Below are 11,198 nucleotides of genomic sequence, written 5' to 3'. Positions count from 1 at the left end.
AGCTTTCCAGGTCCCTTCCAACTCCTGACAATCTGTGACACTGTGAACTCCAGATCAGGGCCTGAACCTGCCTGGTAAGGAAACTGTCCCATGGTGACACCAGCTGGTACCACCCAACGTTGGTTCAGTCCTTCAGGACATGTTGAAAACTCTGTATTTTCACCCCAAGAGTACCACACCATAAATAGAGGTGAGGTGCTTCAGCTGGGGGAGCGCCAAAACTTCTTCTCTGGGATAAATTACCCCAGTCCAACACATCAGTTCACATGGCTGCTGGTTGATGTTTCAGACTTCAGAGGGATTTCAAGCTGATTTCCCAGTTCTGACAGTGCCACACGTGCTCTTTCCTAGCTTTCTTACTTTTCTCCATGTAGACTGGGAGGCCCGGAATTGTATTCCAGCCGGCACCATCCAGCAAGCTTTACTCTCTGGAGGGGAAAACAGTCCCTCTCTCAAGTACTCAAGAGGAGAGCTGACAGCTGTGGAGTTTTTGCAAGAGCTGGGACAGCAGTGCTTTGAGATTGTAAGCCAACTCCCCCCTCCTCTCTTTGGGCTTCCTGACTGCAGGGAAACGGGATCCTGCGGTGTGGTGGTTCAGTGAGGAAAGAGGAGCTTTTAAAAGAAATTCTTTGATGGAAGGGCCTGGGTTTACCATCTAGGAAGCGTTGCTGTCAGATCAGGGCAGACTTCCCACTGCCATCGCCATTCTGGTACCCAGGCAGGACGAGGGGGTGGTTGTAGGTCAGAGAGGTTCTCCTCCCCCTCTGCTCTGCCCTGGTGAGACCGCATCTGGAATATTGTGTCCAGTTCTGGGCCCCTCAGTTCAAGAAGGACAGGAACTGCTGGAGAGAGTCCAGCGTAGGGCTACAAAGATGATCAAGGGAGTGGAGCATCTCCCTTATGAGGAGCGGCTGAGGGAGCTGGGGCTCTTTAGTTTGCAGAAGAGGAGACTGAGGGGAGACCTCATTCATGTTTATAAATATTTAAAGGGTGAGTGTCACGAGGATGGAGCCAGGCTCTTCTCGGTGACAAACAATGATAGGACAAGGGGTAACGGACACAAACTGGAACACAGGAGGTTCCACTTCAATTGGAGAAGAAACTTCTTCTCAGTGAGGGTGACAGAGCCCTGGCCCAGGCTGCCCAGAGAGGTTGTGGAGTCTCCTTCTCTGCAGACATTCAAAACCCGCCTGGACGCCTTCCTGTGTAACCTCATCTGGGTGTTCCTGCTCCGGCAGGGGGATTGGACTGGGGGAGCTTTTGAGGTCCCTTCCAATCCCTAACGTTCTGTGATTCTGTGATTCTGTGATTCTATGATCAGCTGAATTTGCCTTCACTTCCACCAGCCTCTTCCTGCATACTTCATACCTTGTCTTATTTCAAGATGCTGCTAGGATCAATTAGAGACCAGCTGAAAGGCTTTTGCTCCACCACAGCTCCAGCAACACAGTGCAAGAATCCTCTTTTGAATAAAGTCTTTCTGAAACAGCTCAGTCTGCACTGCAGACTCCTCTCAGTCTTCACTGCAGACTCCTCTCCTGCCTGCTGAGTGGTAAAGCAGTGTTTATCTCTAACCTGCCTTGATTCCATGGCAGGCACGGCCCTAGTGCATTTCTCTTTCCCAAAATTGGCCTTTTATCTCTGCTGCTGCTGCTCTGGAATTAGTAATGTGAGAAAGCTTGTTTATTTGGCCTAAACAATTTAGCTGGGAGATTCACTGCCTGCCTCCCGCTGCCAGAGGAAGTAGGAGAGCAAGATAAGATGTTCAGGGAACCGACCTACCCAACCACTCTTATTTTCCTCCCTGCTTAAAAACCATCTATGGCTAATTATCATTCCTGGGGGTTTCTCTGGTTTCTTAGGCAAACGTCTCTGTTCCAGTGGACTCTTTTCTTTCGGACTTAATCAGAAATGAGATGATAAAACAGCTCCCCATCATGGCAGAAGCAGCACAGTGTATCCGTGCAGAAGGTCTTAAGACAGCTCTTCTAAGCCACAACTTCTGTCTGCCGAATGGAGAGAGCTCTCTGCTGCTCGACCGAAAGCACTTTGATGTGGTAAGCCTGGATGGAGTCCAAAATGCAGGGCTGTAGAAAGCAGAAACCCAAATTCTTTACACGCAGGTACCAGATGAACGGCAACCAGCACCGCGCGTCAGTAGACACAAACGTAAATCTGCTCAAATGTTTCTTGGCATCATTTGTTGCAGTGACTGGGCCTTGAAGAGGGGCTGAGCGAGTGGCAGGTACCTGTGCATTTGAAAATTCATTGCAAAATGGCCACGCAACCACAAGTGGACGTGTAGCAGCCATAGCTAGCAATGTAAATGAAGGACCTTGCAGCTGGAACACTATGCAAGAAATAAATGTTATTACCCAGTGCCCTTGCTTGCTTTCTATTCTTTTAAAGTTTGTTTCATCCCAAAGAATTGAAAGCATCCCCCATATTAGAAAAATCCCGTGACGCCAGCACAGTCTGCGAAGGTGAAGCAGAAGATGAGCCATGGAGGCTGGGCCCAGTGGCTTTGCTGTAGCAGGCAGCTACGAGGACCCGCCTCAGCAGGACAGAAAATCTGCTTTTTTCTGTACCTCAGCTCATCTCTTTGAATTCCAGGAGTTCATTAATGACTTAAGTTTGCCTTATAGTCTTGATTAAGACAACAAAATATGCAGAGAATAGTTGTATCAATACATTTAAAACTTGGGGCTGTTTAAAGTCATCAACGCTACCAGTGCCACTTCCTATGAAGTTCTCTCAGTGGAGCGATGCTCTGTTGTGGTGCCCTGCGGTACCTTTCATCCTGGAGTGTTTCAAAGCACTTTAATAACCACGGCCCATGTGGTGTCATCACTCATGCGGTGTGGCTCTTCTGTACCAGCAGGCAACAGCACTGCACAATAATTAGTGGGGAAAAAAAAGAATTTAATGTGAATTTCCATTAGGATTGGCTTTTATGTCTCACTAATAGATTCATTTCTATTCCTAGAGTGTCTATCAGTGCAGGGGTGAAATATTGCCTGCATTTTGTATGGTTTTGAGGGCAATGTGAGTATTCAGAGATGGCCTGAAGATGGTTTTGATCTAAATTTGGGCAGATGATTATGAGCTCTTGCTAGGAGCAATGGTCAGGACACCACTTCTCCAGATCATTTGGAAGGTGGTGCAATCCAAGGCCTTTTTGGACAGCACTGAGCAGTTGGTTCAGCACAGTCTGGGACATCCATAGAGCCTCCCACATTGTGACATCTCGTTGGACATCTTCCACTGAGGACTGGCTGATCCTGCTCAGCTTATTTGAGCTGACAGAGCCACAGTCAAGCAATTGGCACCCCTGCAGTCCTTTGAATCACGTCCTATCCAGCCCTGTCAGCCCTCCATTCCCCATGCCCTTTATTTCACATGTTAATGAGACCATCGGTCTCTTTCCCACCCTCCCATCCTCCGTTTCCAGCACTGCACAGATGTTTGTGGTCGCAGCAGCCTCATGCATAATCCATTTGCTGTTGCTGTAGGTGGTTGAATCTTATGGGGAAGAGATGCGCAAGCCAGATCCTCGTATCTACAAGCTGTGCTTGCAACGCTTGGGCGTTCAGCCCCAGGAATCCATCTTCCTCGACAACAGCAGCCAGAACCTAAAAGCAGCTGCCCAGCTTGGCATTAAAACGGTGAAGGTACAAAGCAATGCAACCAGGGCAAGGTTTGGGTATGGTTTCTAAGTCTAGAAGCTGTGTTTGATGTGAATGGCTCAGGATTTTCAATGGCAGAGGCTGGCTCGTGTTGCCAAGCCTTTTGTTTTAGCCCGTCCTTGTTCCTACAGGATGTGTTGGAGTTAAAAGGGAGGGTTACTGGCAAAGTCTGGCCTGTTTCATTCACAGCTTTAAACCCTGCAGCCAGTGGAACCTCGGAGAAGTCGCTTCTCTGTCATGGACCTCAGCTCCATAAGAGAAACAGCCCTGACCGTGTGGTGGACACAACCACATCCATTTGATGTGAGATAGCAAGATGTATTTAATACATTTCCAGAAGCCGTGAGGCTTCATGGATCTGTCAGCTGGGAGCTGCCTGGTTAACCCCCAGGCTTTGGAGATAGTGAGCACAGGGGTTTTGCTTTGGCGAGGGGGAAGGACAAGTGTGGGGCTGGTGGGGAGAGTGAACTCCGCTCCCCTGGGCTACACACAGGGAACTCCAGCCCTTAGCCCAGCCAAGCCCACAGTGCCTGTGCCACCAGAGCACATTCATCTCCAGGACAGAGCCCGAGGCTGGAGGCTCAGCCAGCATTGGTGATGGTGCTCTGTGTTGGCAGGGACTGAGCCGTGAATTCCTGTGTGCCCCAGTGGATTGGTGCTGTTGGACTCACAGATAAATGCAACACAAGTGTGCACAGCTCTTTGTTTCCCTGACCATTTAACCTTTTAACCATCACCACGTGTTTCTCCCTCCCTTCTGCTTTCAGGTCGATGACCCAGAAGGAGCACTCAAAGAGCTGGAAACCTATCTGGGTTTTCCTTTGCAAGGGTTTGTTCCCTATACTCGTTCAGTGAGACCAAGCATGGACATCCCAAAAGGTCATCTGCAAAAGTACCTTGAAAGTATTCTCGGTGACAAGGCAACAGGTATTGCAGCACACTTTGCTCTTCAGCCTGAAAGCTTGCACATTCTGGAGCCATCAGCTCTTCCCATCATACAACAGATGAACTGAAAAATAACATTAATGTAAGGCCCCTAATCTCCAAGCAAACGGTGCAGCCGTTCAGGTTTCCATGATCTGTCACTGCTTCCCGGAAATGGGAAACAACATTTTAGGACTTCCTCATTTGGGAAGGGCTGAGCACAAGTTGCCAAAGAGGTGCTGGGAATGTGGCCGGCCTGTGAGCCACCTATGAGCGATGGCCATGCTCGTGATTTGGGACACGGGAGCTAAGTGTAGGTTCCTGATTGCTGCAAGTGAGATCTCGGACCCAGGTGCAGGAAGGGGAAGTAAAACTTGGAGATGTGGTGAGAAATAATCCCAGTTTCTGTCTGCTGACCCTCTGCTCTCAACTCTTCAGGTCCGCTCGTGTTACAACAGTTTGGCCACGGAGAGTCGACCCAGACCTATTGTGTCAAGTGTGGAGATCGTTTGCTGGTGCTGAAGAAGGAGCCCTCTGGCAGCCCGCACCCCTCGGGCCCCGCTGTCAGCAGGGAATACAGGTGGGAAGGGGCTGTGCTCCTCATGCAGCTCACCAAGGAAGACTCTTGGAGCAGATCCCAGACAACCCCATCCCAAGGACCGTGCTCTGTCCCAGTGTCACTGTCGTGTCTGGCACCTTGGGTGGGAGAGAGGTTGCAGCACAACACCACAGCACTATCAAATCAGTGAGGAGCCCAGCGAAGGGCTAGCCCCATGCTGGGGTGGTCACGCTGCAAACCAGTTTGCTGTGCCAGAGGCCTCTGCCTCAGCAGCAGGACACTGGTGGGGCGCTGCTGGGATCTCCCCTTGCATTTTCAGAGTGTGTTAGTCTCAGGGCTTTGGGCCATACAAAGATTTTGGTGGGGTTCTTTCCCCTACCCCCAGCCATGTTGGTTTAGTGTGTTTAAAACTGAGCCCAGGACTCTCTTTATTACTGTGTGTCTGCCTAGCAACAAGGCAGTTCTGGTATTGATTCCCTAATGCCTTTCTGTGCTGACACGGCTCTCTGGCTCTCCCTGGCAGGGTACTGAAGGCACTCTCTGAGGCTGGTGTTCCTGTTCCTACTGTACTTGCTCTCTGCGAGGACACGAGGTAATCTTGTTCCTCAGCTTTCGCTCTGTGCTTGGCAAGTTCAGCCAGATTGCCCCAAAGATGAGGAGAAAAGGAGCCAGACCTCACAAAGCGCACTGGTCTAATGAGTGTTTGCCCAGTCTTGGGCTACAGGAGCCTCTAGAAGTTCAAAGGACACTAACACTTTGATTTGGCTTGGTTTAGGTGTGTCCTGTTTTAGCAATTAATCAAAATGCTGTCTTCCTGTGAAAAGCAGCTATAAAACAACGTTGTAGGGCTTCCCACTGACTCAGTATGCTCAGGTTTCCAATAAGGAGGTGATTTTTTTTAACTGCCAGACCTCAGACTTGCCCCAAGATCTACAGCCACGATAGCAGCAAGTCTGACACCAGGACACCCTGTCTAGGCTGCAGTCAGCACAGCTTCGCTCAGATCTCTGCTGGCTGCGGTAATCAAGCCTCTGCACTGCAGTTAAATGTGTGTCCACTGTTGGTGGTGGTGGCGTGCAGGCTGACAGCCCAGCTGCAGAGCTCACTGCAGGGAGATGCTTGGTGCTGCAGCCCGGCCCCAAGCTCAGCTCCCTGGGGCTGGAGGGACCGTGAGTGATGGTGCCGCAGCCACTGCCACCAGCTGGCAACTGAGATGGACTTGAGCCCAGGCCACAGCTGGGGGCGAGTGCACAAGTGCTGCTGAGGCTGCTCTTCACCTTGCCATGACGTCTGGGGGCACGTTCAAGGTGCAGGTGAGAGCTGAGGGGTGGTGGGCAGCAGGATTAACCTCAGAGCCGCCTGAGGGTTCCACCTTGCTTCCCCAGCACCCTTGGCACACCTTTCTACCTGATGGAGCACTGTGCTGGCCGTGTCTACAGGGACGTCTCCCTCCCCACACTGCAGCCTTGCCAGCGGGGAGCTGTGTATGCTGCCATGAGTCAAGTCCTCTCCAAGATCCACAGTGTAGACCTCGGGGCAGCCAAGCTGGAGGACTTTGGGGAGCACGGTGAGAGAAGGCTATGCATCCTCTGTCACTGTTTTCTTCTGTATATCAGCATTTCAAAGCAAAGTTGGGCAGCAGGGTGTCTGAATCCCCAGGCATGGTGTGAGGGTGTGGAGAGAGCTGCTTCAGATCCTCCAGATCTGTGTTTCCTGTTGGCAGTCCCCAGAGCTCCTTGCCATGAGCTAGAGCTGCACTGTGGGTGCAGGGGTAACTTGTTTGCTGTCATCTATGAGACCCCTGGAAATCACAGTTAAACTATTGGAGCTTATCTCAGGGTGCTGGACTGAGATCTGCTTGACTGTCGGATTTTTGATGCATCTCTTTTGAATCCTCTTTGTGCCAATCCCTTTCCCTGAGAGCCTTCATTCCCTTTTTACAGGTAGTTACATCCAGAGGCAGGTTGAGACCTGGACAAAGCAGTATCGAGCTATGGAAACTCGTGTTATCCCAGCCATGGAGAGACTCATCAAGTGGCTGCCTCTGCATTTTCCTGAATCTCAAAAGACAACAGTTGTGCATGGTGATTTCAGGTACTGCTTGGCTGGCAGCACTGCCCTGGAGCACATCCCAGGCAGTAAAGATGGAGAGAGAGTGTAGAGCAATGTGCAGACTCCAGGGAAGTGCTGAACTGGGCCATCCAAAAGCTGGGCTCTGGGTCAAGTTCAGCACCTATCAGGTAACAAGGCCTAGAGGGCCACAAGCCCTTCACATCTGTCATGAGAATCATCTTGCAAGAGCTCTGAGTGGTGCTGTCCTACACCCAGAGCTCTCGTATCTTCCCCCAGTGTTTATCTGCCTACTGCTGTGTGACAGTTTAAAGCAGTGCCCAATCAAGAGCAGGGAAATTGGGGCGGGAACTGAAAGCCTGGACTCCTGATGTCTGACTCCAATCTTGCTGCTTCATTGGCATTGCAGTTTCTTCACCCAACCTCTGCAAACGCTGATTTAACACTGGGGGATCATCAGCTGTTCCTGCACTGCTCAGAAATCAGCCCTGGAGCATGTTGCTGCTGATATTTGGTGCTTAGAGAGTTTGGGAGGCTGGTGAGATGCTGCAGGGTGCACAGCAAGACCTGGCAGTGTTACGGGTGAGGCCATGCAGTGGCTGGGGACAGAGGTGAGGGGTGCTGAGAGCTACTTCTCCAGGTTATCACGCACAGTTCCTGTGTGCCTGGAAGCTGGGGAGCTCTGGCACCCTGGCAGGATGGCTGCCCTCTGTCTCCTCAGCAGGCTGCTGCCCTCTCCTGGGGCTCAAGCTGGGGAAGGCTTTGCTGCACAGAACCTGCAGCACACGATGGTGCAGGGCCTGGAGTTACTGAGTGCCTTTGAAACGACTCGAAGACCCCCCCTGGACAGTGACTTGCCTGCTTTACCTTTTTGCTAGCCTGCCCTGTAACATCTGTTAATGATCTGAGAGCCTGAATAACTCTGTTGCATTCTTCAAAGCACGGTGCAGTGAGTGTATCATTAACCAGGGAGCTCACTATTGGGTGATCTCTGTCCTCCCTGATCTATGCTTGCAGAAATTAATGTTTCACCCATGCAGCCTCTCAAAGGACTCAGCATTTTTTTGCAGAGACTGAAGAGCACTGGAAAGCACCAACTGCTGCTGAGCACTGGGATTCATTTTTTCTCCTCTTGAGACTTTTCTGATCTCTTTTTCCCTCTGATACAGGTTGGACAACCTGGTCTTTCATCCAGACAGGCCAGAAGTCCTTGCTGTCCTTGGCTGGAACCTCTCAACTCTAGGAGATCCCATCTCTGATCTGGCGAATAACTGTATGGCCTACTTCCTGCCACCTCACTTTAATGCACTGAGAGGTACAGAGAAGGGAAAAGTCACATCTAACCCATGGAGAGAGGAACCAGAGTCCAGAAGCAGATTAGCTCCTGCCCAGAGAGCTCAGCTGGCAGTTGGGCTGCTTGCAGTTGGAAAGGGCTATGGGTCTCCTACCATATTCCCTGCCCCACACTTTCTCCCCTCCCTGAGGAGCCCTCCATCCCTCCAGGGTGGAAACACCTTCCTGCACATGCAGTGATCCCTGTGCCGTGGTTGCCCCATCCCTGGTTTGTCTCACAGATGCTCTGCCACACGCTCCCTGTCCTGGTGGGTACAGTCAGCGTGTTCATGCACATGGACGTTTGCTACCAATCTTGTCAGTGATGGCCCCAGAGAGGAGGGCCCTGCTTCACAGCTTGCAAACCTGCATTTAAAAATCAGCTTGGATTATTTTCCCTCTCACTTCAGCTGCAAACCCAGGGAACTCTTTAGGACGGGAAAGCTGTGAACAAGGCCAGCCCAGAAGGGGTTTGTCCACCAAGTTATACACTTGTAAAAAGAGCAGTACAGGAGTAAACAGAGAGGAAAATCACTGCATCGTTTAGGAGGAAGATCCAGCAGCCACTGCTTTCACAGTCTCACCCCAATGAAGAAAACTGTCCCGTACCCGTATGCATTTCAGCTATGTGGGTTGGTGCCAAACCCCTGCTGTTATGTGTGGAAACTGCATAGCAGCGGTGCAGGTGCTGGATGGGTGCAGGTGTCTCTGCTGCTCCACAGCTGCACGGCTCTGCCACAAGCCTCACAGCATCCCTAGGACGCTCTGAGCTCCTCCCTCTCTGCTGACTCACGGCCGTCTCTTTCCATCTTCCAGGCTTGGGGAAGTGTGATCTGGGGCACCTGGGAGTCCCCACAGCAGAGGAGTATTCCCAGATGTACTGTGGCCGCATGGGGGTGAAGCATCCCGAGAACTGGAATTTCTACATGGCCTTTGCCTTTTTCCGCCTGGCTGCAGCACTGCAGGGGCTCTACAAATGCTCTGGGGCAGGTGAGGAACCCACCCACGCTGCCTCTGTTCTGCACAGGTCTCCAGGAGAGCACACACACATGAACTCCAGTGTGGGGAGAGCTCTCACACTGAACCGGGGGAGGTCAGACCGGCACCATGAGCTGCGGGGCTTGGGCGCTCCTGGTTGTGAATCTGGAGAGCTCTGAAATTCCAGGTGCCACAGCAAAACGTGGCCTGTCTGGCAGTTTTGTGCTTTCAGCATAGAGCTCCTGTGGGAAATAAGGGCTCAAAATGAGAGATCTGATTTTGGTCTGGAGATGAGTGACCTGGGAGTAATCGTGCAGTGAATGATTGCTGCATGTAGACAGGATGGATGCAAACAGAGGATCCTGTAAGGCACAGAGCCCCCTCCCTGCCTGCCATGGCACAGGCTCTGGAGGGTGTGAGGCTGCTGTAACCTCTCAGGCAGGATGAGCTGTGCAGTCAGGATATGTTCTGCAAACAAAAGTCTGAAGGGGAGCACACGCAGGGCATTTCCCCAGTGGCTGCCTTTTGCTGGATGCAAGGTCTGCTCTGTTCTTGTCTGCTGCTTGTGCTGATCAGAGGTTGCTGTGTGGTCACTTTTCTGTCATGGGAGAACCGAGCAGAGGCCAGAGTTCAGAGCTCAGAGCCGTGTCCTACAGGTGGAGCTCTCAGACCTTCAAACTAAGCACCAGCCACGGCAGAGAGAGACAGAAGCAGGGAGGTGATGTGAATTCTCAGAGCTGTTTATCTGCAGGCATCAGGTCTGGCCTGGGAGTCTTTATCAGAGGAAAACAAGTTATTTTCGTGTTCCTTATCGAGGAGTCTTCTGGAGTCCTGCTGGGCTGGCCCAGGCAAGGACACACAGCGCTGTTTGGGATGTGACTACGTAACATGAGTCTCTCTCAAACGAAGGTGTCCTGTTCTTCTCTTGTCCCCAGGGAAGCCAGCCCCAAGTGAAAGCAGCCTGGAGAATGCAGAGTTTGTGGCCAACCTGGCTTGGGAGTTTGCCATAAAAGAAGGATTTCGTGTGTTTGACAGCCTCCCCAGCACAAAGCCTCTTGCGCGACGTTACAGCACCTGGGCCAGGCGTGGGCCGTTCCCCAGCAGCAGCTATGCCACCAGCTCACATCCTGGGGCAGCTCCTGTGCCCAGAGTCCCTCTAGTCACTCCCCCCAGCAGCCTCCTGGCAATGGCCCAGTGTCTTTGCTGCAACCTGAATAAGATCATAGGTGTCCAGTGGAGTTTTCTCATATCCCAGCCCAGATGGACTCTGTGTCCTCTTCTAGAGCTGAAGGTGAGACATCTTCCTCCCTAAAGCAGCTTTGCTTTGCTGCACCTACACCAGGGTGGGGGATCACGGCATGTCTTTGAGCGCCCTGGCTTTCCTGATCACATCAGACACTTGGCACTCCCATAGTGCAGTGGATTGGAGAAAGGGGGCTGCGGTCCCGTTGCTGGCTATATTCAAGTAACAGAGTTCATATTCTGGGAAATAGCCATTTCAGAAGCTGGCACTCCCTTCCAAGACGAGCAGATTAATATCAGCCCAGCTGTAATCGCTGGTGATGCTCCTCCAAGGTCCTGCCACTGATGCTGATGGAGTTGCCAGAGCTTGGCTGGGCTTAGGCTTGGGCTTTTCAACACCTGCCAGT

At 51.7% G+C, this 11,198-nt stretch overlaps 1 protein-coding gene across 1 annotated transcript; it reads left to right on the top strand.

The window, feature by feature from the left end:
* Nucleotides 1–374: 374 nt before the first annotated feature.
* ACAD10 (acyl-CoA dehydrogenase family, member 10) lies at nt 375–10,840 on the top strand (the record flags this gene model as incomplete). Its single annotated transcript, XM_010189329.1, has 11 exons — nt 375–523; nt 1,863–2,057; nt 3,513–3,671; nt 4,454–4,613; nt 5,049–5,189; nt 5,671–5,761; nt 6,555–6,736; nt 7,113–7,263; nt 8,409–8,554; nt 9,388–9,561; nt 10,485–10,840. Coding segments are annotated over 11 exons (1,904 nt in total), but the record flags the coding sequence as incomplete, so codon positions are not given.
* Between the last annotated feature and the right edge of the window lie 358 nt (nt 10,841–11,198).

The sequence above is a fragment of the Mesitornis unicolor genome, unplaced genomic scaffold (assembly GCF_000695765.1).
Source record: "Mesitornis unicolor isolate BGI_N332 unplaced genomic scaffold, ASM69576v1 scaffold29697, whole genome shotgun sequence".
Lineage (NCBI taxonomy): Eukaryota > Metazoa > Chordata > Aves > Mesitornithiformes > Mesitornithidae > Mesitornis > Mesitornis unicolor.
This window is presented reverse-complemented; position numbering and strand designations above follow the sequence as displayed.